At 37.6% G+C, this 27,489-nt stretch overlaps 1 protein-coding gene across 3 annotated transcripts in view; it reads left to right on the top strand.

The window, feature by feature from the left end:
- Window positions 1-1,041: 1,041 nt before the first annotated feature.
- Window positions 1,042-27,489, top strand: part of RB195_000104 (uncharacterized protein) — a gene marked incomplete at both ends in the record, with an annotated part of 33,230 nt that continues 6,782 nt past the window's right edge. The window contains 18 exons of one of the 3 annotated variants that reach the window (XM_064196258.1): window positions 1,042-1,062; window positions 1,294-1,400; window positions 7,021-7,561; window positions 11,868-11,969; window positions 12,238-12,321; window positions 12,516-12,560; window positions 12,892-12,942; window positions 14,429-14,485; window positions 15,721-15,804; window positions 17,315-17,479; window positions 21,223-21,324; window positions 21,376-21,438; window positions 22,107-22,157; window positions 23,345-23,404; window positions 23,501-23,764; window positions 24,666-24,743; window positions 25,531-25,605; window positions 25,753-25,830. In XM_064196258.1, coding sequence (XP_064052139.1) covers window positions 1,042-1,062; window positions 1,294-1,400; window positions 7,021-7,561; window positions 11,868-11,969; window positions 12,238-12,321; window positions 12,516-12,560; window positions 12,892-12,942; window positions 14,429-14,485; window positions 15,721-15,804; window positions 17,315-17,479; window positions 21,223-21,324; window positions 21,376-21,438; window positions 22,107-22,157; window positions 23,345-23,404; window positions 23,501-23,764; window positions 24,666-24,743; window positions 25,531-25,605; window positions 25,753-25,830 — 2,028 coding nt within the window. Of the gene's footprint in view, window positions 1,063-1,293; window positions 1,401-7,020; window positions 7,587-7,850; window positions 7,913-11,867; window positions 11,970-12,237; window positions 12,322-12,515; window positions 12,561-12,891; window positions 12,943-14,428; window positions 14,486-15,720; window positions 15,805-17,314; window positions 17,480-21,222; window positions 21,325-21,375; window positions 21,439-22,106; window positions 22,158-23,344; window positions 23,405-23,500; window positions 23,765-24,665; window positions 24,744-25,530; window positions 25,606-25,752; window positions 25,831-27,489 lie in introns of all 3 variants that reach the window. The other 2 variants (XM_064196259.1, XM_064196257.1) reach the window with 2 other exon arrangements.

The following is a 27,489-nucleotide window of genomic DNA, read 5'->3' as shown; positions in this document are numbered from 1 at the left end:
TCCGCTCATCCCTCCCTAATCGTCGTAAAAAAACGACCGCTGGGAACCGCTTTAGTTACTACGAGGAACACTCCTCCAGTTCCCCTCAGCAGTCTCAGCAGTCATTGGTTTCCCTTGAAGAGGCTGGTGAGAAGGCATCTGTGATCCTTGACTTTTCGCAGACGGATGAGGCGCGTGCACAACGGTGGCGCGATGCAGCTGAAATCGTCACAAAAGATGGCGTCTTCCACGCCGTCTTCTACGACGACGGAGATATGAGTGGAACCATCCCGGATCCCGCAATCTACAACCCCATCCTATAGGTTTTTTCGCGGATTCCCTCACCAGGTCAGATTCGTGGTGTGCTGCCTTTAGGCCTACATACTTCAACATTGAGCAGCCAAAGTCAATATTAAACTAAAAAAATTCTAATGGAATCATGGGAACTCAATGGAATTTTCCAGCCGTTTTCCACTATATCCTTGATCAAAGCTAATCTTTCCATTAAAGATACGCAGAATCTCATTCCTCTTATCCGTGTTGGAAGTGACGCGGCCACAGTACTTCGCTAACACTATTGAGGAGGAGTCGAGCAATTTAAATACAGTACTGTTTCAAAAGTACTAATTTATATTTCTAGCCTCGTCGTCGTTTCGTTCTGATGCCACAATTAATGTGGAAGATTTTTTGGCCTTGAAAGATTTCGATGAGGATTTTTCCGGAAATGAATTACATCGCCGTTTTTTCTTAATGAAGATAGGCGCGCCTGTTCTTGAACGTATCCATGACCACATATTAATTGGAATACGAATTCCTTATATAGATTAGCATATTTTTTATTCATAGCCGCTAACGGCGGCATCACAGGATCCTTACGGAACCCGTGAAGAATGGTGCCGGTGGAATCGCCAGGGCAGGTAATAGCTTTTATGTAATCAGTTGTCCAGCTGGCTACTTTTTCATCCGATCGAACCGGACTGTCGGCGATTTTCAGGTTCACGTTCAATCGCCCCTATAAAGCCGCGATGCTTGCGCTTTAAGTCACCCTTGCTGCCGAGAAACATGCTACCGATTATAGCACTGGTACGTGTTTTTTATTTGTCTCTGGAATTTTTCACGAATCTACGGCCTATTACCTTTCGGCTCATAGGTTCTGCGTTGCATGAATTCCCCTGAGTTAATTTTCTAGAATTATTTATTTACTAAATTAGTCAAGTTTTTGTTGTATTCGAGGAATAACAACATTTTGATATGGCGGATTTCTCTGCTCCATAGTAATATAAAATTATACGAATTTATTTTTGTTTCGTTCAGTTATTATTCCAACAATCGGCACCGACGTTCGCATGTTTTGGAGGTTTTGGAGGTGGTGGAGGATGTTGTGCACCATTAACACCATCCTGTGTAAATCCATGCCCAGTGTGAGTTCATTTGAGAACGTCTGTCTTAGATTTTTCTTCTCATATTCCCTTTTAAAAAAGATTCTTTGAAGCCGAATTCTTATAGCAGCGTGAAATTGCAAGCGCGATGGAAAAGAAACGTTTCCTCGTCGCAAAATCCGATGTCTAGATGGAGCCAATAATAGCCATTATCTGGATTTTGTTTCCGACCAATGTTTTCTATTTTGTTTATAATTAAGAATTATTCAATTGAAAAGAAATTTGATCTAACATACCTGCAATATATCCTTATGCTTAAAGAACATTTTGAGCGAATTATGAACCCACATTTAAATCCAAAAAAGAAAAAAAACAAATTAATGTTATATTTGAAAAATACAGCAGTTCAATGGTTAGATGTTTTCAGTTCTTATGTAAGTATTAAGCATATTTCTTTTTTTTTGTTGTAAAATTTAAAGTTTCTAAGTGTACTGTAGTTCACTGGTTAGACAAAGAACATGAAGGGAATGTCAACATTCTCCTATTACGGTAGTTCGATAGTCACTTCGTGCAGCTAACACCGCCTAGGGCATTTTCTTTTTAAAGTCCATACATTGGTATTAATTACTTAACACTTACTTCCGCGTTAATTAAAATTAATTAATTAAAATTAAAAAATAATTAATTTTAAGCAAACTTTTCTGTCATCAACTGATTGCTTATTTTTATTTGATATTTTAAGTCTTTTAGACACTTTATTTTTGGGAATAATTAAAAATTGATTTTATTTGATGGACCATGAGATTTCTCTTCACCAAAAAGTTATTCGAAAGTTCCTTCTATTTGTTAAATAACTGCTAGCAAAAATCTTGAAAATTTTATTCAACATTTAGATATTCTCTTTGATTTCACCCCAAAGAATTTTGTAAAAAAAAATCGAAAAAAGAGGGGAAAAATCTCTTCCCTTTCCTCATCAAAAACATGAAAACAGTAGAAAAATCATTTTATACGAAGGTTTTTGAAAAAAAAAAGACTGTAATGAGCGGAAAAAAACCCAGAGTGCTCGCTCACCAGAAGCTAAAGTTGAACCAATTCGATTCAACTACCTCAGTGTTATGATCTTACTGTGAGTACGCCTGAAAATAATCACCTAAGACAGATCCTATAACTGCCTACTAGGATTATATTAAACTACTCAACAAAGTCGAATATAAGGAAGAAGTTGGCAATAATTCGGGAAGAAATAACCGAGCAAAACATTTTTAACCTTCTATTTCTCATCTATATTCCATTTCTAAGCAGAACATTTTCATGCATCCCACAAAATAAATTGCTAATGTCGCACGTGTGTGGTTTTGTTTGTAGATGACAGGGAGAATTTATGGATCTAACCTATCCTTGCAGTTGCATGTGAGCGAGCGATAACAGGTTCTATGGATAAGGCAAGTTTTCCAGTGAAAAAAAGCGTATGCTTCAGGAGTGTTGACGTTGATGAATAATCGGATCAATATCGCAGAGAATAGATGTGCAGGACCGTTACATATTCTTATTTTTGTCAAGATATTCAGAAAAATTTTTTATCTTTATTTCTAGCCTTTTTTTCTCGTGAATCTCCACTGATTTTCATTCATGTAGATCTCTTTGGGTCATAAAATATCAACAAGGGCAGTTTTATCCGTAAAGATACGGCTTCGGTCATCCTGGTGCGCTATTCTCTACACGGAGTTTGATTGGAGCGCGCCAGCCTTGCGCACGCGCCGCATCCTTAGCGCTTTTTACACTAAATGACCACCTGATAAGACCGAATCAGGTGCAGCTCGGTGACCGACCCACTGCTAAACATCCACATCAACCAGTCAAGTTTTTTTTCGTATTGAAAAATGATTACGTTTGATCAGCTGCGAAGATGACCTTGAATGCTGTAAGGAGGAGCGTCGTCGAAACCAGATTGACGCTTTATTTTTTTTAAGATTTATATCGTACGACGAGCCATGGATATTTATATTGGATTGATGTAAGAACTTGTTTTGTGTCCGAAACGTTCGTGGGGATCCATTTGGGGATAATTTCCAGCTTAAAACGCGCTTAAATGGTATTCATTTAAGCGAACGTTGCCAGTTTCCGTTGTCGGTCTTTCTTGATTAAGGAGGTTTTAGCAGAAAATGTTAATGCGGGAACCTCTGATGGTTTGAGCCATTACAGTAAAACGGGAAAAGGATAGTACAAGCAATTTCAGTTATTATTACCATATTGTTATTATTATTAATTTATTTATTTGTTATTATTGTTAATATTATTTCTCTTTTTTGTTGGTTTGTGTTTTGGGTTTTGTTTTTTGGTGGGGGTAGGGGAGTTGTAGAGATTCAGTTATTATTACCATATTGTTATTATTATTAATTTATTTATTTGTTATTATTGTTAAATACTTAAATTTCACTAACACTGTTTAGACTTTATTTCAATCACTGATTCCCAATCGCAAAACTGTTCATTAAGTCGCAAAGTATTCATATTTTTCAATCTATATGATATCCTGATATTCTAGGATGATTATAACACTTCGATTCTCCGAAACGAACGCACGTGGAATATTTGAAATCCCCTTCTTCGATCATTTTGTGAAATGAAACGGAATTAATGTTGAAAAGTGAAGTTTTTCATCAAAATGTGAGCAAGAACCCTGGGATCCATGGAATTAGCTGATTCTATGTAAGAAAAGGGAGTTGCGGTCACTGAAATCACATAAGGAAAAACCAACCCTTCGCCTTTTTCGGGGTTGATAAATCGGTACCCCAGACCTATCCGGGAGGACAAAAACACTAATGATGGTACATCCGCTAATTCCTACAGGTCATTGTCCGTGACTCTCAAACGAAATTATCCGTAATTCTCGAAGTAAAAAAATCCTAAATTGAATTACGTTGGCGCATACGGAAAGGATTGATTAATAATGAACACATTTTATACTTTTGCTTAATTCGAAATTCTTCAGATTTAATTGTGCACGTGCGAGCTTTTTTTGCACCTTTTTTTTCTCTTGAGTTTGTTCAAATAGAGGGAAGGAATATTTGATATTATTCTTTTTTAGGGCTGCAGGAAAAATGTCAGTTGACGTTTATCATCAAATTTTTATTTCGTCTCAAGATTGCTGGAAAATTGAGACGGTATCCTCAGGTGTACTGTGTTTTCGACTTCGATAGGATTACATGTATTCCACGGGGTCATTGCCGTGCATGAAATGAAACTAATTTTAAAAATTATGAAGTCGAGAAAAAGGAACAAATATTTGGCAGAAGTTTGGAGTCTAAAATAGATTTTGTTCTGTACATATATCATTTACATTTATTATTACTCTTTTCTACTTCTTTTATCTAGGTTTTTCGTGATGTGTGGTTTTTTTTCAATTATTCTAAATTAATTTGAATTTTATTTATTAATTTCTCAAATCAAAATAATTTCCGGAAATTTATGCATAATTATAATGAGGACCAAATCATATACGTTGCAGTTAGGTGTCCTTTTCCAGCTCACAATACTCTTATATGTGCTTCGGGGCAGTAGAACAGGTATCAATTCGCCAATACGTAGGATCCAGGTTAACACATCCAAAAAATAGGAAACTTAAGCAACAAAGTGTATTTATAATTTAAAATGGAAAAAAAAAACGAAAGGCTAAAGTAGTGATCTGGGCTATAAAATAAAAAAAGCAGGAAATAACTAAAATAAAAGAAAACAAGAGAAAAATATTAAAGTTTATTTGATAATCATTTGCTAACCATCACAGCCATCACTTGAACGAGTGATGCAACGATGGAGTTATTTCCTCCCCCCTCAATAAAAAAAATGCGTTCCAGTTAAAGGCATCAGCTCACGAATCTGAGGTGATACGGATTTCAGGTAGAGTATCCGTAAACGGGATCGTAGATTAACGAGAGGGAGGTGATTCCGTCCATTTTTTTTCTAATCGCCGCAAAAAACGGCTCGGAAGATACGGCTTCGGACGTTTTGGTGCACCATTTTCGATTAGAGCGCGGCAGCATTGTGCACTCGCCGCGCCGTTTTTTTAACGGCAAATAGGAAGAAATGGATAGAATCACCCCCGTCTCCATAATCTACTATCCCGCATAGCAATATTCCACCTGAATACGTACCACCTCAGATTCGTTGGGTGATGCCTTTAAGGAAACTGCGGATGTTTTTCACAACTTTAATTATCTATTGAAAAATCCGGTCAAGGATCGTTGAAAGAGCGGATGAATGTCGTCCTCTGGACAAGCAATTATTCCCCTTTGACGAAATCCTTACCGCCCTCTATTGTAGAAATCTTGCTGTTGTTGTCACACATAGCTGGAATTCAAAGGTAAAACCTGTGGACAGAAAACGTCGTGGAAATTTGTTGTTGACAGTATTTGCTTTGAAAGCATAGAAATTTATTTGAATGTTTACTCTTCCGAATGTCATAGAATTCTTTCAATTACATTTTTAAAGTAATGATTAAAGTTTTGCTTCTGGAAAACAAACTTAGTCGCTTTTCCGGATAAAAGATGGAAAGACATGCACTTACCGTAATCGAATCACTTTATGATACGGCAATTCGAAGCTGTCGATTATAGTCGTAAAATTAAGGATCTTAATGGTTTATGAACGCTTCTGCAGCCCATATAAAATCTCATTAACTGAAACTCTCGTTGACTAAATGATTCATCTGTTTAATGCCCCTAATTTTCTTGAATAAAGTCCGATGCCAATACGTTTTCGATTCTGGACGGATGAAAGCACGGAGTTCTAAGATCCAAATCGAAACATCGAGCATTTATGATCGATTTGTTTATCGATCCGAGTCTTCTTCCCAATAATTTGAAAGTCAAATTGACTAGTACAAAATGCAAGAGATTCAGGAGTATAGTGCGAACATTAAGGTGTACCGCATTTCCTTTAAAATATAATATATAAAACATAATATATAAAATAATTTTAATCTTTTCTTTCTCCTTTTCTGAGAATCTTTTAATATATAAAATATAAAAAGAATAAAAAATAATTAAAATATGAACAAATCCCTTTTTATACCTAAAATATCTATATCTAAACTAGTTAACAAGTTTTACATCCCTTTGAAAATTGTCTTAACTAAAAACACTCTGGTCGCCTTAAAATAAAATTTTCATAGAGAACATCTGTTCCATGAAAACTGAGCTGAAATCCTTAGAAACGCTGAAATATGCTTCTTTAGGTGAAAATTAGTTAGAATTAGGCTGAATAATTGAGTTTAGGCCCGTAAAAGAAAACCATATTGAGGTTACACTGATAGTTCTGATATTATATGTTCGTGTAAAAAAAATTCACCGCTTGTTACTTTGAAAGTGTACGGTATGATAAAATTACTTGTAAAATGGTGAAATTTCTTTCATGTACAAGTTTTTTTGTTACTCAATAATGGACGGATACATTGGTTGCATTCAATTTGTGAAAAGGAAGTAATATCCGTCGAATATGTGACTTTTATTGGAGTTTGCCATTACTCCTAAAGAACTCAAGGACTCTAAGGACTTAATAGTGAGGATGTAAACAAACATTACCTTCTTCGGAGGAACTGACATTTTTCCACATACTGTAATAGTTTTTCTCTTTCTCTGATTTTTGTTTATTATCATATTTTCAGTGGTGGAGTGCCGTATCCAGCTTCTGCTCCTCTAGTTGGTCCTGCTCCAGCACCACTTCCGGCCGCGGCTCCTATGGCGGCTCCTGCTCCACCACCACTTCCTGCCGTGGCTCCTATGGCGGCTCCTGCTCCAGCACCATACGCTGCGCCGGCGCCAATTCCATCCCTATCATCTGGGCCTCAGATAATTCGAGCTCCAGTGATAATTGCGTCCCCAGCAGGTGTAGGAACTGCCGGAGTCAGTGGCGGTGTGGCTGAGGGTATGGCTCCGCCACCACCTCCTCCTCCACGTCCTCCACCACCTCCGCCACCACCTCCGCCACCACCTCCGCCGCCACCTCCGCCACCACCTCCGCCGCCGCCTTCGGGCGTTACCTATGGTGGAGGCTTGGGGCCCGCACCATTGCCACCTTTTGTGCCTTCAAAGACGAGCTATACCGGAGGTTTTGCACCACCACGGCTACCACTTTGCAGCGAGGTGGACATGTCACAACAAGGAACCGTCGTTGGTGTCGACTGTGAAAATCTAGGACCGAGTATGGTGGGCACGCTGCCACTCAATGAAGGTTCATTTAGATTTGTAGTTGCAATTATCACCAACAAATATTAACAGCACACATCAATTAACAGCAATACTTACAGCAATTATTAAAATTAACAGCTAAGTAAAACCAAATATTATATTTAAAATCTTGGCAAGTCACCCCATGTGGTAACCTGGATCAATATATTTCTAACTTTCTATCCTTTTTATTTTTTTATTTTGTAACTATGACTCGGTGCTTATCTCGCTTTTACCCGGACAAACTCAATTTCAGCAGCTATTTCAGGGCGTTCACAGTCCATGTCAATGACATCATACCCTCAAGGACCTAAAAATACTTATGCACAAGTAAGTTAGCTCTCTATATCTTGAAATGTTAACTAATTTCTCCCTAAAAGAATCGAAACGCATCGTTGCAATCAGCATGGAGCACAGAGCATGGAAAACTAAACTCCTTGAATCAGGGTAACACAGCAGGAGGATGAGGGATGGCCTTTAAGAATAGTAAAGAGACTTTGTTGCACATAGGTACGGTAGATTTTCTCGTATGAGGGTTTAAAATGGGATTTTTGTAAACGATGACCAACATAGAAGAGCATAGTACCATTTTTTTCCGGATGCTACAGTTCCGTGCTAACGAGCACTTATAATATTTTGGCAATCAGCCCTCGTTTTGAAAAGAATTAGTCTATAACAAACCCCGATCGAAATTTTAATTTTTTAATTTAAATTTGTGGACATTTGAATTACATTTGAAGGACTAAAGAGAATAATCAACAACAACAAACACACGGACGGTTCGCTCTCTTAAATTGTTGTACAGGATCTTTGAGAACGGATCCACCGTAACCGCTCAGTTCAGATAAGAATTAGGATTTCAGCGGAAACTAGTTTTTATCATGCCGTGCCTTCTGGAACCGCCTAAGCTAACTGGCTTTTATTACGAATGAATTGCACTTAAGATAGATAGCAGTTTAAGAATGGAATACATCGTTGAACGTGCTTCAGCTTCGTAGAGGATAAGAAGCGATTAACACCTTCTGTGTTGTGTCATGAACGTGATAGAATCCAGTTTGAATGGAAACGATCCGACCAGAAAAACCGAAAAATAGAAAATCGAACTATTATCATTGAGTGTTGCCATGGGAATGGATTTGATCGAAACGATGACATGACATTTCGTTCCATGCACCGAACAAGAAGAGATTACAGAGAAATACTATAGATAGTGGAAGCAGAACAAAAAAAAAACTGAAAATTGAATAAAAAATTAGTGAATTAATAAATTAAATTAATTATTTAATAACAAACTAATGAAAATTGAATAAAAAAGAATATTCGTTTATTTATTTGTTTATTTATTTTTAATTATGCACGTAAAACGTAACGTGTAAAAAAGGGAACAAGAGCTGAGTAAGAGCCGAATCCTTTCTAGAGCACATAATGTTAACAGCTCATTTACAGTATCGCGATCATGTCAGCAAAAATAACAACAAAGGTTACATAAAAATAAAATGACAAGGAAATTTCGAGCCAAAAATAGACAATAAACTAAATTAAAAAAACAAAAAAACGAAGTGAAATGTAAATTTTAAAAAAAAATATGGGCAGTTTTATGTGTGTTCCGCATTGAAGAAAGATTCTCCTGAAGAATCTGTTAATGAGTTACTAAAGACTTTTGCCTAAGGCAGTAAAGATGTTGGTAGGTCATGTAATGGTAACACCGAAGAATTACTATTACAAATCTAAAAACTAAACTAAAAATTACAAATCTAAGGTGGACATACACTCTCTTACGGAATATCTTAAGGCATCCACTAGCAAACCCCAAACTATTCCTTATATTAAGTTTCCGATCTAGGTTTTTTAAAGCTCATTTTTGAATACTGGATGGCAAGTTTGAAAGCTCATTTTTGAATACTGGATGGTAAGGTTGAAAATATTAATAATTAATATTAATTATTAAAGACTCGAAAAAAAAGACTCCAAAAAAAGACTCGAAAAAAATTATTTAAATTATTTATATTATAGCATGATCATAAAGTTTTCACATACAGCCACGTTGTTTCATTTTTGTTTGTCATTCTTAGATTTTATTTGAAATCCAGATTAAAATTAGCGAAACCAAAACGTTTATTACGTTTCATGTAACGGATGTTTCCAACATATCCCGCACCATTCGCCATTTCAAAGCTTGACTTTCCAGTTTCTCAGTTGTATTTTGTTGTATTCCAAGCGCTGATCTAATTGTTGTCAGAACAGAGCGACGTATTTCTTCGTTTTTTTTTAATTTACAAATCCCACCAACAATGTGGATCGAGTTTTCATCGAAAAACCACCGTCACCGCCCATTCGATCACATTTCAACTGAAAATCTTAAGCCGGCTAAAAACCGGAGCGCCTAACGCAACGGAAGCAAAACCAGTCGTATTCTTTCCATTTGAAGAATGGATACCAGAGGAAAGAATGTGATGTAGCCGTGATTCGTATGATATTTAGGAATATCTATACTGAACCTATTCTATTTTTTTTAAATTAAGTCAAACAAATCTTCAAACTTTCACCTTATTTTATACTAATTATTTATTATTTCATATTTTATTTTATTATTTTATTATTTTATGTTTAATTTAGCATAAAATGATAAAATAACAAAATAAAATAAAATATGAAACAATAAATAAATAGTACAATAATATTTTAGTATAAAATAAACATAAAATAATAAAATAATAAAATAAAATATAAAATAATAAATAATAAATAAGTAGTATAACATAATGTGGAAGTCTGAAGATTTGCTTGGCTTAATTTTAAAAAAATTATACTATTTTTATTTAGTATTTCCTTTACTCTTTCATTCCCTTTATTTTTATAATAGACTTTTAATGCCGCTTTTCCAAAAAAAATCATTTCCCCCCGAGAAAAATACTGTTTTAGAGAAACTGAAGAAACTGTTTTATTTCCGGGATGATACTTATTCCGCCAAATCCTTGTTTTCGGCCACAGTTGCATTAGCGAGTTTCACAAAGCTCATAGCTGGATGAGCGATAGGCGAGAACTCGTCATCTACACCTTTTTTTTGAGATCGTAGTTAGCTGAGTGTTCGTTTTTTTGAATTGAATTGACGTGATTCACCAAGGGATTCCCGTTCGCTCCAATATTTCCACAAGTGCATTATCGATTGAAGGCGTTTTTTGTTACCTTATTGTTCTACTCTGATGAGGGAGACTGAATCGAATATCGAGTAGTGAAGCTGCCCTTTTCTAGGAATTATTCAACTCTTCCAAAGTGGGAAAATAATAAGATTAATACAAAAGTAATCACAGCTTCCGAACTGTTATAGTTTTATTTTAATTTTAAATTGTATTTTTAAACAAGGAAGAGAAGAATATTCATAACGGACACGTAGTATTGGTTAAATTTTTGCGTCCGTTGACCTCTCAATCAATTTTGTGGATTGATTGAGATGCTTCATTGACTCAATACGAACTCGAGTCGCAAAAATCGCTCAAAACACCTCTTTCTTATGGTTTTTTCCTTTCATACTCTGGATAAGTTATTTAGCGCTGATCTATTTCCCTGGGATGAGCCGATGCGCTCCAATTCATTTGCAGTTGTGGAAATTTATGTTTAGAGAGGATCATTGAAGGGAACGTAAGGGAAAATTATCAAGGAACAAAGTGAGAAGCACGAGAAAAACGCTTCAGAAAAAGTTCAGAAATTGAAAAGAAGTATTAGGAAAAATAATTATATGAATAAATATAACATACTTAATATAACAATAAATATAACAATAAATATAAAGCACAAATTCTATGGTGGCAAAAAGCAACAATTCCATTTCCAGGGGGATTTTATTGAAGCACATGTCTTCCAGATCACTAGTGAATTATGTTTCTATGTATTAATTAATTGATTAATGTTGATGTTTAATGTTAATCAATTAATTAATGTATAGAATTTGAAGCACTAGAAAACAAACAACCCTTTATCAGAAAAAAATGATTGAGTACTTTGAATTCTAAAAGTATATTTGAAATCAGCAGTTCATTTCCGTTCGAATGCTATTTTTAAAATTTAATTTTACCCACTCCCAAGAATTCCGACGATTAATCCGTCGGCAACGGATTTTGGGACAGAAGTTTAGTAGAGGTGTTGTAGTTTAGAAAAGGAAATTTACGTACGTCTGTCAGATTAAGGGATGAACATCAGACAGAAAACAGTCATGAATTATGTTATATCTAAAAAAAATTCCTCGTCCAGAATTCTTAGTATCTGATTTATTTCTAGATATTTCTAGATTCCATATCCAATTCCACAAAAACCTCTGCAACAGTACGTTCCCCAGAAGACTCCAATAAAGAAGCCGTCAAGCCATGTACCAAAACCAATCTTTCATTTGGTACGTTGATTACAAGATTTCCATCTTACAAATCCTGGACAACTAGAGTCATAATTTAAAAAAAAACCTTAAGAAACAAAAAAAAACCACACGTAGTCTTCATATGCATTTAATCCACTTCTGGAATCCTTTTTTTTACACAGTAAAACATTGAGGGGTAGGGAAAAGAACCAAATTTCTGCTGCGTTTCCGCCTGAAAATCATATAATACATCGCATAAAATAATAATATCAAAATTCCAAGATTAGCTCGATTGTTTTTTTTTCAGCACCCTTCGTCAAAGAAGCCCACACCGACGCCACAAAAACTAGAAACAAAATTAACCACATTGAAACCATCTGTGGAAGAACAGGTGAAATTTGTTATAAGTTCCTTCTTTTTTCACTTTTCCACACTCGTTATGGGTATCTGAGGTAGAAGAGTGACGTCACTCTCGTTTTTCTTTTAATTTTTGAGAAAATAAAAAAAAAGAATGAAAGAAAGTAATCATACCCTTGGTTATTTTCCTTCTGAAGAATTTTGCGTCAGAGTAATTTGTATTTTTAGATCGATGAAGTATTAGAAATACAGGATTTGGAAGAAGAAACGACGGTTAGTTGTGTTTTTTTTTCTTTTTGCCAAAAACCTTTTTTGAAAAAACTGAAAATTTTGTTTCTTTCCGAGCATAATAGCATTGTTACTGGGTATATAAAAGCTTTTCTTGGGTTTGGTGTTTTTTTTTTTTGAAACTTGCTCAACTACTGATTTTCTGGAAAGAATGAGACAGAGAAATGATAGGATCCTAGCAGTAAAGGCGCATATTTGAGAACAGCCTCGTATTCTATGAACCCTATTCCTAGTAGTATTGGAAAAAAACCTGCATTTTGACCATTTTTATAATTATTATATTTATTTATTTTATTCATATTTATTTTTTTCCTAGATACGTGCAACTTTGCGGACAACACAAACAACACAATCACCACGCACACAGGTATTTGGGGAATTGATTTGATATTACTCTTTCTGGGATCATTTCTGGGACCCCCAAAAGTATCACCATATTTCTTGGATTAGCGATTCTCTACCTACGAATAACATTCAAAAATGCGAAAAACCGCAAATATGATTAAAAAAAACGTGTGTTGAGTTAAAATCGTGCCTACATATGGATGCATATTCGAATACAGTATACCGCCATATGTTGCAGTGAGTTGACGCGGCGAGTCTACGATGAAGGTGTGCACTGAGCTCACTGCAAATTATGTAGAAAACTCGCCGGATCTCTTTTCTTCCTGACTTTTACAGTTTTCCATCATTTTTCGCACGGTTGTTCAATAATAGGACAGCGTATCTTCAGTCCTTTAACTCTACTTTTATCGTTGGTTTTGCATCCAGGATACCAGTAGTTTCTTAGTTTGTGGGGATTCAATTTTTGCTCATGTCTGTAATTTTGTTGTAATCGAATCCAAACTAAAATTTCAAAATCCATTTCCCGAAGGAGGCTAACTATGCGTAACCACATAAAAAATGGGACAGAGACAGGACAAATGTGGACATTGAAGTCTTCGGGAAGATGGACTCTTGGACCCAAATGGAACTACTGAACTACTGAAATGGTTTTTTCATCATTTACAATGAGCACAAAATAATTTACGTCCACGACTATCGTATACAATTCCACATAGAAAAAGGGACAAAATTAAATATCTACAAACTAGGAGGCTCCCAAAGAGCAGGAGAAAACGATAAAAGTGATGAGAAAGATTTTTCTTTACTGAAACCATTCCATTCGATTCTGTGCTATCGAAAAATAAGCAATGAAAAATCACGAGAAGGCGGAAGGAAAAGAGGTCTCAGGAGTTTCTCGTATATTGTAGAAAGAGCTCAGTGCCCTATTTGAGGATGCGTCGCGTCAAATTCTTACAGTACATTTCACACTGACTGTAAAATAGTGAATAACTATTTATGAACATTTCGAGTAACGATTAGTCGTTTGGAGGGTAACTGATCCGTAATTTGAGAGGACTCTGTGCCGTTTGTTACTAAGTTCCGTAGTTAAACTGCTGTTTTACCGTAATAAACAATGAAAAATGAAAACTATGAAAATTTTCCCGTGCAATGAACTGCCGTGGAAGTTCGTGCTACTTTGCGAATATCCTACATGTATATGTAACATCGTCCTATCTAATATATACTGTCCTTTATTTATGAGTACCGTTCTACAGTAAGGGACAAAAGGCCTGATGCGATCTCTTCGTCATCCCCTGCTTTGACTTAGTAGTCTGATGGAGGAGGAATTCAAACAGCTTGAAAAAAAATAAATAAAAAAGAATTGTTGAGTTCATTAAAAAGTGATTTTCCGATGGTTTTCGAACCTCCAACCACTGCACGTATCATGAGGGTCGCGCTGTGAACGAAACTTAAAAAAAGCCACAAATAGTTCCGGCTAAAAAAATGAAGAACTTTTCTCAATTCAGGTCTTCTTCACTATCACTACATCTACAACCACCACCACTGAAGCGCCACGAACTGAGGTATTCTTATTTCCCGACTATAACTTTTGCGTTGAGTAAAGCAATTGGAATCGAACTGGGACCAAGGCAAAACTCTAGACCGAGGATTGGTGCTGGTGAGGTCGCTCACTCGATACTAGGGGCTACGCTCTACCGCACCGATACAAGTGCTACCCTCCACCGCACCTCTTCGAGCGCAGCAGCTTACGCAACTGCACCGTGTTTCATGTCGTTTCGATCCTACTCTACCACGTGCTGCGCTCAATCCGATTGCGATTGTCCCTTTCTCCGTCGTCATGACGGGGCAATAGTTGCGATCGATCATCGTATAAAAATGAAATCACCTTCGACTGTGTGGGTCGTCAGTAATAGATCAAAGCGGGAACCGCCATCGTCCGGGCGCCGGTTGCAGATTTTATTATATTATATTTTGTATTTTATTTTTATTTCTTGATTTTTTGTTTTATGATGGGCAAATGAGACACTGTTTGCAGGAAAGTAGAAAGATTTTGATGTTGTCGTTGAAATTGATGAATGTGGCCAGAGATTTGACGATAAACACGCTCTAAGCGGTCAAATCAGTGAGATATTGGAATTTTGTGGATGTTATTCGGGGGATTTCTCGAATAACTTCAACTCTTCTTTTTTTTTCGAAAGGATTCCATGGAAGTTTTCGTTAGAGAGACAACATTTTAATTGTCAGTCAGGATAGAAGGATAGATCTTTTCTGTAAAATTATCATCAAATTTCCATTTAATCGACTCATCGAAAACTGAAAACGGCACGAGAAACGAAAAAAACTCATAATCACCATGTGTAATAAGAACTTAAATAGATCCTTCTTCTTTGCGTTTTTTGGTTTTTTTTTGCATCTAGAGAAAAAAAAAACGCGAAAATTCAATAATTTCCCAATATTGATACATAATTCAATAATTCAATTTAATTTAATAATTCAATAGTTCAATAAATAATTCAATGAAATAGAAGCTTATTTTTCGGGCGATTGTTGATATAGTTTCACGATGAACCTTGTTTTGATGAAGTTTTCCGGTTCCTCCGTTGCTACCGCACACGGGAATGACCTCGATTGACCTAAAATCAATAGAGGTGGTGCGGACCGATGTTACCTCACGGTTTTGTTTGCAGCAAAGTTTTTCTTCCTACTCAGTTCACTCGTTGATTTATTACTATTATTTATTTTATTTATTATTTACTTACATATTTGTTAACAATATTCTTTAATTTTCTTTTTTCAGGTCACAATCTTACCAGTGGTACCTGTTAATGAGCAAGGAGATTACGATGACTACTCGGAACAGGAACAACCGACGGAAACCACGGTAATTTCCTCGTTACATCCTCCATCTGTGTGCTTCTATCGTACTTTTTCCCACTTTTGATCACCATCTATAATAAGTATGTTCCAGCAACATTTTTTTGAAACTGCTACAAACAACGGGATTCACAAAAAATCCACTGTAATTGCGTTCTAAATTCTTTTTTTAAAAAGTGTTTATGCTTTGCACGGATGCCATGGGTACAAGATGCTTATATTAACTTACTGTATCATGAACTGATACGATTTGAAATAAAAAGGGAAATTTCTCTTTGAAGCAGTCAGATTTTCCAATATTTGCAATTGCTCCTCTTGGCCTTCTTTCGATGATCATGGATGATCAAATTTTCTAGTTTCGTCCTAACTCGAATATTCTCGACGTTTCGATTTGGTCGAATAGGAGCAACGTTTAGAGGAGAGGTTGACTCCTAGCATTTTAAAACAGTGAATCCACAAATTGTCCTCTTTTTTTAAACAACAGAATGGAAACAGAAATCACCTAAGCCGTTAAAGGAGAAGGCCGTGTAAGAGAAGGGCTAATCACTTTAAGTTTGCGTTTTTGGTACAAAAAACGGTGCATACTCGTCTAGTTTTTTTTTTAAGTTCAAAATTTCTTATTTACCTGCATCCTCCATTCATTTCGTTCTCGGTATCAGGTGTAACAACCTAAATAACTCACACGACGTTAAATCTTTGAATAACTCCGAATCTTCCAGTGATCTCTTAGGAATAAACTCAAATATTCAAATTTATTGGAAACAATGACCGTTCAATAATCAACCATTCCCTGATTTGGTTCGCGAACAGATTTTTCTTTTCAAATTTGCAAATTTTGAGCAACTGGAATAGCTGGTGATCTTCTTCATCATCTGGATGAACTGCTTTTAATTTTTCGATTTTTGCTAGTTCGTAGAGTAGCTTGCACAATCAATCATGTGATTAGAAAAATTTTTCCTAATTTTAAAAAGTTGAATTCGTTGCTTTCCTATTTTTATAACTACTCATACGTACAGGGAAGAATTTCAATAACTATGAACGTTTCATCTAGTGAATTTGATGCGTGGGCAAGCGCAGAAACGAATTCCGATGAACTCCCGTGAAACATAGGTTTCGTCAAAGAACATTTTCTGGAAGCTCATACGTAACGTTGTTGATTAGGAGAGGGATTGATCTGAGTGATTTTTTTTAACGAAAACTCATGAGATTTTTTTTATTGCGCGGTCGTCGAACTAATTGATAGTATCTGTATGTTAGTGATATATAATTAGTAATAAAATTAAACTTAAATAATTCTTTATGTTGAAGGGCTTGATTTATAGCTTTTGATTGTTTTGTGAGGTGCGCAGTTCAGCCTAGCTAATATCTTATTTTTTGCTAATAATGTGGTGATGCTAGTACTTTTTTTTGAAGCTGGTTCCCTGTAATGCTTAATTACCATGTCTGCCGTCGTTAAGCGACCTACACTCAATTTCAATACCATATTTTAATACTTTGTATTGAATAGAGTATTACAGCAAGAAGACCATGTCGTGGAAGTTCAAATCCCAGTCCAAACCACAACCACACCGTTCACCACCACCACATTTCGTGAAGTGATTGTAACTGAGCGAACAACAACGGAACCGACAACAACATCTACCGTATTTACAAAACCCGCAGTTATACTCGACTTTGAGGGGGTGAGTAAGGGACATTCGAAATCTCAAAGATAAGTTCTTTTTTTTACAAATTCTTCTCATCAAACTCTTGAAAAGCTAATCATTCTTGGCTTCCTTCAACTTACTAATTATAACGCTCGACAGGAATTTTCTTTGGATTTTTTTTTTCGGGTCTGCGCTCTTCCTGAGTAGATCTGGGATATAATGTTCTGGAGTAAAATTCCTCAAAAACAGCAAAATCTATCCTTCTTCAAAAACCCTTTTGAAAGGAACCCGTCCAAATGAATGGAGAGAGCACAAGGTTCACTAGAACAGAATTTCCTTTGATGCAGCCGTTGAGGGCGAAAAATATAGAAAAAAGAAAAAAAATATACCACTTCATCATATCTAGCATACTCAAGTCTCAGTTAACACTGTAAATAATTAATTTTTAAATAATCTGTGAGAAAAATGATATAGGGGGGAAATGTATGAAGCCTAAGACACCCACATTTGTGTGTTTACGAGAAGATACGTTCTCACAAAGGAGCAAACTTGGACCAAATTCATAGGAATGGAGTAGGTTAACATTTTGTAGTTACTCAAAATAGGCTTTGAAAAACTGCTTCAGAGTGAGACCCACCTCGATAAGTGAGCTGAACTAGTAATCATGGCAGGATGGCGCGTATTATATCTTTAAATTTCAAATGATGACATAACCATGGTGAATTCGAACGACGATTCAATATAGTTACAAGTACATAAACTGGTAATTACTACAGTTCGCAACACATATACACATAACCTCACTACACCTTAAAGATAACTTCTTCGAAATGTTCTTTGTTTTCTGGGTACTACCTGTGGTGACGCGAGAAAGCCTGATTTTCCTCAACATATCCTGGGAAATGGCGTTTATTTCAAATCTACTTCGTCTTCTTATGCTGTCTTTGGACGTATTTTTTGAAATTGATTTGCTTGAACTGTAGCCAAAACTGGTATTGGTCTCCTTGATTAACAAACAGCCAACGTTTCGGCGTTATCGCCTTCGCCAGACCCTGAAAAATCAAATCCATCAGTGACTTATCCCCTCAAGCCCCTCAGCACCCTACAGGAAGCATTCAAACGACAAATGAACTCGAAGAACAACACGTCGGCTAGTGTTTACCTTGTTTACCAAATCTGGTAACGTACCACAACTATAAGTGTCTTTAAGCAATTGGCAGAGTATCTCTCGGATACTGCCGCTTGGCGATAACCACTGTTCCGATGCAGTGCCCATTGAGCATCCGTGACGGAACCACTTGGAATGCATTCTTCCATCATTCCCTGAATTCGTCTACATAGACGCGAATCGCGCCGTTGGAACCCTTCTGTGCAGATTCAGGTTGCAGTGATTAAGACCAGAAACCATTTACCGGTACTGGTTCTGTGACGGAGCATGTCTACGCGGATTCGACCAGAATTGCCAACTGCACTGGCAGATATTAGGGTGGACAGGAAGTCTTGTCGCCCATTTTTCGAAATCTCTAGAACTTTATATTTTTGGACTTAACCCATGTTGCACTACGTTGTAGTTGTAGAACATTCTCGAAGCTTCTCCACAGTAAGTATATGTAGCCAAGGTGCCTTCCTTAACTTTAATCACAATGTCAATTACGCAAAATAAACTTCGGGAGATTGGGCGAAGACACCACTACCGTAAGGACTGTCAAGCGCTGGTTCGGTCGCTTCGCAATTGGAGACACCGACTTCGAAGACAAACCCATATCTGGACGCCCCGCACTTTCGAATGATTCCGTTATTCTCGACGTTGTCAGAAAGGATCGGGAGATCAACATCCGCAGTCTTGCGACGAGACACGGGTGTAGCCATTCAACTGTCGTCAGCCGCCTCTAGGCCCTCGTGTACAGAAAAGTGCTGGCTCGATGGATCTCTCACACCTTGTCGACTGGCACCCGGTTTTCCTAGGTATCCGTCTGTCAATCTCTCCTTCCTCACATGCGAAAGAAGATTTTCGAAGATCTTTTTACTGGAGATGAGAGATGGGTCCGTTACGACTCGAACGCGCACAGTGCCGTGTGGCTCCTCCAAGGAGAACACCCCCCGAAGCGAGCCAAATCGGACCTTCACCTCAAAAAGTGCTTCCTTTGTTGCTTCTAGGATTTCGAAGGTAATGCTGTTTTATGAACTGCTTCCCCTCGAAATCCTAAACTCCCATTCTCCTTAGTTCTGGGAGAAGGTGATCGCTGACCTGTCCATAAGGAAGTCGAAGGACACTGTTGTAGTTAATAATGGTGATTATATTATCGATTAGTTTCTATTGTAATCTGAGTAAAAAAAATAAAGCAGATAAACTATTTCTCAGAATTAGAAATAGAATATGCAGGAGGCAAAAATCAGCACGTTTGACATCTACTTTTCTTCGCTTTTCATCGAGGACAAAAACCTGCCCCACCCGTGATAATCGGTCGCAAGTTCCGAAGAGTGCGGCACGTACTAAAGAACCTCCTATTCGAGCTCTTCGGTACAGTTCTGACGACTTGCGCAACATGTGGTCTGTCATTGTTGTCAGTCTTTTCAGAAAAATAGCTTCGTTTACACAGTTCATCTGGTTACTGTAGAGCTCTTCATTGACCGTGCTGTTTTTCTCGAGCATCTTTTGGCACCGTTAACCTTCTCAATCCCAATCTACCCTCCTCGTCGGACTCAGAAGGTCTTCCTATGGCTGCCGTCGTCGTCGAGGTCAAAGTCGCCGTCTTTGAATTTCGCTAACCATTTCTGTGCATTAGGCACTTATGACACCGTCTCCGCACACGTAGGAAATGTCCCGATCAACTGCTTTTCGACATCGGTGAAAAAGGAAGTGAAGTAGTTGTTGAAGTTCAGGTGATTTTTTCCTGGATATAAAGGCTGCAAACTGATGGAAAATTAAGTTATTCAAAAACAATTATCACAGTTTTGTAAGGCAGAAAGAATTCTTTCAAACAATATAAATACGCAACCAAAGAGCAGGCAAAACATAAGATAAAATATAACGAAAAACCTGGCGAACTTATCCCCGAAGCTAATATCTGGCGGAAATTTTGCGTCCGATGCTATAGAAATCTTTATCGAAAATAATTGATAATTCCGGAGGTTACGCAGCACACAACGCAACGTACACCCCCAGCATCCGCTCCACGCATGTGCTAGTACTTATTTTTCGTTTGCTTTTTCCCGGTTCTATTTTTCAAAACACTTTTACAATGGGATTTTTTCAACAGCGAAGGTAAGAGAGGTGTGGAAGGAATAGTAAAGGGGAGTGGGTGAGAAAAGGAGAAGAGGGAAGTCGCTGTTAAACTGTTTCATGTTAGGCTTACAAACAGCAAAAAAAAGGAAAAAAAATAAAATTTGGCAATAGTAGGTAAGAATAAACGTTCTCTTGGCGCAACGCGATGTAGGCACTTTTCTATTAAAACTGTCAACTATCAAAATAATTGATAATTAAGGAGATTAGTGACCAAAATACAACGCCAGCGTTTGCTCCACTCATGTGCTAGTGCTTATTTTTCGCTTGCTTTTTTCTTGGTTCTGGAAGAGACTCAACAAACTCATGGACAACCTATTGAACTCGTAAAGGATTTCTGCTACCAAAGTTATCATGAAAAAAGCGCTTTGAATAATTTTTAGTTTGTTAGAGAATTGAATTTTAACTTGTCCGAGCAACGCCAGTCATCCTATTGAATAGCGCCGAATCCAGAAAAAAAGAAGCGTTCCTCAAAAATAGATTCGAAAATCTCCAGATCACCGGTGAGGAAAGCACGCAAACAATCACCTATCGACCGGTAACAGTTCCGATACCAGGCGAGGAACCAACTGAGACAACAGAAATGGCTAATGAAAACGTTTGTTACCTAACAGGTATGGGCTACAAGATACGAATCCAGCGTTTTTAGGAAGAGGACGAGTCGATGTTCGAGGAGGATACCGAAGCCACAGACGCTCTAGTACCAGCTGAGGTATCCTATTTCTAATACTCAAATGTTTATCGGGGGTCTTTATTTTGCAAAATTGATCCAATTAATTAACTGAGCGTGCTAATTACTTATTAACTGATTATTTATTGCCGACGGAGTATCCAAAGAGCAAACAGCAGAAAAAAATACCATAAAAAGGAGCATTAAAGAGTACATATGTGCATATGTTACAGAAAACAAGTGAAGAAACCTTTAATCACTTCTTAGCTTAAGAAATCCATTAACAGCTTCCATAAATTTAACTTATTATTTATTGCCTTAAAAACTTCTACCCGAAACTGGACTTTTATTGAGATTTGATCTCATATACAGTAATTTTTTAAACAATGCAAAATGAAATATGAATACATTTCAACCTCCAGTTGATGTATTTGCTGAAGTGACTTCTGAAATTTCATTCACTTCAATAATTCGTAGGAGAAACACTGTTACCATTAAGGGAATACGTAGCGCAGTTGAGACCTCACTTTCTTATCTGTTATACGTAATCCAGGAAAGAGTTACTATAGCCATTGATATGTAATAGGTTCAAAACGGCATGAAGAGGCCTAAAACGGCATGAATCGCAGATTAGAGCCAAACATTTTATTATTTAACCTCCACGAAAAATATCAAACCCAGCTCAATCATCCTCTTTCATTTTCTTTCAGACATTCGTGGCAACGACAACAGAAGCACCTGTAACACCAACCGTTACTCAGGTATTTTTTTAGCAGTTCTTCGTCATAATTTTTTGTACCTTCTCAATAGTTGAAGTGTAGTAGCGTAGTAGCACTTCGGTTGTTCGAATATTCGTTCTCGATCGCATGATTTCAAACTTTCCGACGTGCATAATTATTTACCTAAAGTTTAGTTTCATTACATCTAGAACAACGTCTGTTCGAACTAATCCAGAACTTCTTAGAGCTCCACTTATCCTTCTCCCTTCGCCGAAAGACAATTCTAATATGGACATGTCTACCTATCAGAAAAAAATCCAAGTCTATATATCAGGTTTTTGTGAAAGAAGCTGTGTACTGTTTATTTCAACCATTCGTAATCGTTGAGGTTCTGGAACGCGTATTGGCCCATACAATGACTTGCGGGGGCCAGCCGATGATCAAGCCAGTGTTTTTGTGCCCTTATTAGTAAAAAGTAATTCCCTTGAGCGTCTGATTACTGCAAATACTCACCACAAACCATATTCATTTGCTTCATATTATTTTCAACAAACTTTTTTTTTAAAAGAACGGCAATGTAATTATTTCGCGAACTCAACTAAAGGGGAGTGCAGAAAGGGGCCTTCCTGGTGCCACAGCGTCATTCATTGGGAAACTGTACTTAAAGTTCGTTATTAGTAGTTATAGTAAGTAATTATTATTTAGATTATGGAGAATTTCCGAGTGGACATCTTTTTCTGAATTATAGCAATTCAGCAGATTTTCAACTCGATCAGTTTTGGTGCAACTATCGAAGAAAAAAATTGCAAAGTGATCCAAATTTCCTCTTCACAGAAACGACGCAATCAAAAATCACATGATCGAATCAACGGTAACAAACATAGGACAAGACTTGCGTTCTTATTTTTTTTTACAGAGACTCTAAAAGAGTTCTATTTGGATTGTTTTTTCTTCTTGAAAAAGCAATGGCATGCAGACAAAGTCTAGGACGATTTGGAAGAGTTAGCGACAATGTTCTATATAAAAAAATAGGCACTTCTTTGGAATCACTTTTCTTTGCGAAAATGCAAAAACGTCCCTTGAAGTAAACAGTGCACGTGCTACGGACTAATAAATTGATTTTTTCCCGACGCAAAACTTTATAGGTGAAGATCTGTGGAACTTGCGGATAGCTGTGCACCAATCCAATAAAAATCGCTGTTGCTAAAACATGATTTTCTCTTATTCAGGCAGCTACAACGACTGCTTTCACGAACAGAATCATTCAGTCTAACCAAGTGGTCCCCCAGGTAGTGGTTCGGTTTTTTTTTCTCCAAAAGCTTCTACGACATCTGGTCTAACTGAGTCAAAAATTCTAGAGCAGCTCTTGATTTATTCATTTTCAGGTAACTCCACCACCACCTCCACCGCCTCCACCACCTCCTCCACCTCCTCCACCTCCACCACCTCCTCCACCACCTCCACCTCCACCGCCTCCACCTCCACCCCCTCCGCCACCTCCGCCACCACCACCTCCACCACCGCCTCCACCTCGACCTACACCTCTACCTCCACCACCACCACCACCGCCACCTCCACCACCACCACCACAAACATCACCACCTGTTTTCCCAAACAGAATCATTCAATCTAACGCAGTGGTCTCGCAGGTACTATTCCTTTCTCTCTTTTACCTTCACCGGTGAATAGTTGTGCAAGAAAACGACGGTCAGCTTAGACCAGAAGATTATGATTTGAACTCGATTTAAGTGTTTCTTGTGCTAGGAGCCCTTAAAATTATTTTAATGGGAAAAAAGCAGAATTGCTTTCTGAAAGGACTGCATAGACGGTGGCCTAGGCATGTTTTTGCGCCAGCTGCGCCCAAGAAGATGACACTATTTCTCTTCCAGAAGTTCGAGCTAGGCAGCGTTTAGTTTCTTTTCATACGGAATGCACTCAAGTTGATACTTCATCGTTTTAAGACTCCAGAAAATGGCATGAGAGGAATGAGTTGATATAATGCGATACTGCTAATTGTTAAGTGTTAGAAGGGAATCAGATGTCGAATATAAATGTAAACAGTGGATTCCGAAGTAGCCAAAATCTTATTCACGTATTCTTTAGCTCAGCTGATCGTTTTTTGAATCTCACTGAAAAAAAAGATAGATTATCATTTAGTGGTCAAGTCACTGTTTTCGCACTTTTTTACATGCAATACTGTATCTTCTCTGACATAGAGTTGAATGCACACTTGTCTCGAAGGGAGATTTTGCTTAGGTTCCGTCTGTGGAGGGCCGATTTTCCCTTATTCACACCCAATAATGAGTAAAGTTTCGGATTTGAGGCTCAGTTTCGGATTTGAGCCTGATTTGAGCCTCGCGCGTCATAAAAGATTTCTTTTATTCATTAAAATTACGCATGTGATCAAACCGGAACCTATTTCTCAGAGTTATTTTTTGCTTTACTTTCAAAGGGGTACTATCTTTCTACTACTTTTGATATCGGTTTTTTTTCCGCTGTTAATTCACATAAAACAGCAAAATTCATGAAGCATGAATTGTTCGTTTTCAGATAACTCCAACACCGGCAACACCATCATCAGCTATTCTGGAAAATAGAGTAATTGAAAGTAATACTGCGATTCCACAGGTATAAAGTTTTACTTATGCGTTAGCGATCACGATTTCAATGTAATCAGCTCGAAATAGGAGATGTTGGTCCTGAATATCCTACAGTTGCCTACCTCTTTGTTGTATCAAGAGTTCTCAGAAGTATTTTGCATCGAAAAAAGAACGAAAAGAATGCAATATCCAACATTTTTCGTGTGAAAATAACAAAAGATTACGATTCCACCTTTGAATAGGCGCCGCATCCAGGAACGAACGGTCAAAAATTAATGATGCTCCCTCACCAGTCTATTCACGCAGAACCAATAAATGAGGTGTTAAGGGGGCTGAAGGATGTAGAAGAGTGGTGCGCATATTTTAACCCAACACTGAGCCTCGGTGACAGTAATAATAGCCATCACCTTGACTCCCGTTGATCTTCGAACTGGTGGAGCAGGCGCCAGTAATTCTTCCATTTGTCCCGATCGCGTGCCAGAGTAGCCCAGTGGTTCCTCCTTTCGCGTGGAGCACGAAGAGCATCATAATTTTCTTCGTAAGACTCCGTGAAGAAATCTGACCATCGGGTCTTCCTGTAGTGCGCTTAATATCGCGGGGAACCCAGTCGCTCACGGCTCTGGTCCAACGGTTGTCATTAAAGCGCATCACGTGTCCGGCCCACCTTATTTTACTTTCCTTGACAAACGCGGTGGAGTCTCTGATAGCCATAGAGAAAATTTCCTGTTGTTTATTTATTTCGCAGTATACCTGAACAGCTTCAACCTTTACAATTAGTGCTGTTCACCGTGAACTTATGAACGCTTGATTTTCAGGCAATTTTGATACCAGCTCAGCCTATATCCGTTTTCCAGCAGTCAGGTCATGGTGTGGTGGGAGTCGCGCCGCAGGTGACACCTTTTTTCAGTCTATTATTCACGACCCATTTGTGAAGAGCTCAACAAAACATTCAAAAGAAGAGTCTGATGTTCTTAGTCTGGATATTAAACCACGTAACTTTCTATACAATGAAAAAATCCTCAATATTCTCGTTTCAGACGATCTTTGCAAGCCCTGCACCTCATCGAATCGTACAAGCCAATCTTATCCCAAGTGTTGCAGAGGTCATTCCTCAGGTATGATATTTTTTCCTAACGAGTGCGTGTGGTGCAGGGATGATTTTTAGTAGAAAACGTTTAAATAAACCTACCATTGACGCAGAAGAATGAGGAAATTCATTTTTTATTCGCTTACGCTCCATCCATAGTCCCAATACTTCTTTGTCACGTAGTTTTTAAATTTTCCTTGAGCTGTAGCCAAGATTGGTATTGATAGTCTTTTTTAAACAACGGCTAACGTTTCGGCGTTATCGCCTTCGTCAGAGCCGGGAAAATTCAAAGCCATTAGTGATTTATCCTCTCAAGCGCATCATCACCCTACAGAAAGCATCCAAACGGTAGGCAAACTCACTTTTGTTCATTTTAGACTTTTGGATAACCGCCAAAAGTCCAAAAATGAATAAGAAGGGTGAGTGCATTGCTATCACAAACGAGTTATCCCCATATCAAGACCTATGCGGGTTTTGATCTACGGGGCGGGCCGTGAGGTCCCTATATAAAACCCTTGTGACTCGTAATTGTGGTATGTGGTGGTCTGTTGCGTTAACAAGTCTAGCTAATGAGGTGAGTACTAGCCAATGTGTTGCTGTTTGAGTTTACCTACCGTTGGATGCTTTCTGTAGGGTGATGAGGCGATTGAGAGGATAAATCACTAATGACTTTGAATTTTCCAGGTTCTGACGAAGGCGATAACGCCGAAACGTTAGCCGTTGTTTAATAAAGACGATCAATACCGATCTTGGCTACAGCTCAAGGAAATCAATTTAAAAACTACGTTTCAACATGCCGAGATACAAATACAGTCGAACATGGGCAACACTCAGTTCTTTGTGAAATGGAACAGTGTTGTATGCAACGGTAACCACAATAATCACATCATACTAAAAATACTGAAGATGTTATAGGATATATTATACAAATTCGCTATATTTTTATCTGTTTAATTTATTTATTCTCCACATGGTTATCCATGTGTGTATGGATGGAGTATCCAAAGAGCAAATAGCAGAAATAAATACCATAAAAAGGAGCATTAAAGAGTATATACATACGTTACTGAAAACAAGTGAAGAAACCTTCAATTACTTCTTAGCTTAAGAAATCCATTAACAGCTTCCATAAATAATGAAGCTTTAGTGGAAGTAGGTTTTTTTCTGTTTTTTTCTTTTTTTAAATCCATATTTTGTATATTTATTGCCGATGATACATGCGTCTGACTGTTGTCTCTATTCCTCGTTGAAAAGGTCCTTTCTTAGTACGTGTAGGAGAGAAATCCTAGGATTTGGTCTACTCTCGGATACGTTCACTACCAGAAATCCCCAATAGTGCAACTTTAGGCGCCATTTCTCATATTACTTCTCCAGCTTCAGGTATTCGTGGGAACTGCTCAGCCGCTGTCTTCGAACAAAGAAGTAGGCCAGAATTTAGCAGAGATTGCTGCCCAGGTACAGCTCGCTTCTACTGATCGCGTCCACGTGAAATTCACGCACCTGCCGTTTCAGTAGACAGCACATCACGTTATCCCTAAATATTAGGTTGACTACTTATTTTTTTCACACACGGATACCTTTTGTAATTTCATGGTTTCTTATTCACACACTGATGATCATCCGTTGATGTATTCCCCTGAAGTTCTATCATAGTGTTCCGGGGGGTGCTGAGACTCAAGGAACAACT

Source organism: Necator americanus, chromosome IV, assembly GCF_031761385.1.
Source record: "Necator americanus strain Aroian chromosome IV, whole genome shotgun sequence".
NCBI classification, from domain to species: Eukaryota; Metazoa; Nematoda; class Chromadorea; order Rhabditida; family Ancylostomatidae; genus Necator; species Necator americanus.
Note: the sequence above shows the minus strand (reverse complement) of the source record. Positions and strands in the feature narration are given on the sequence as shown.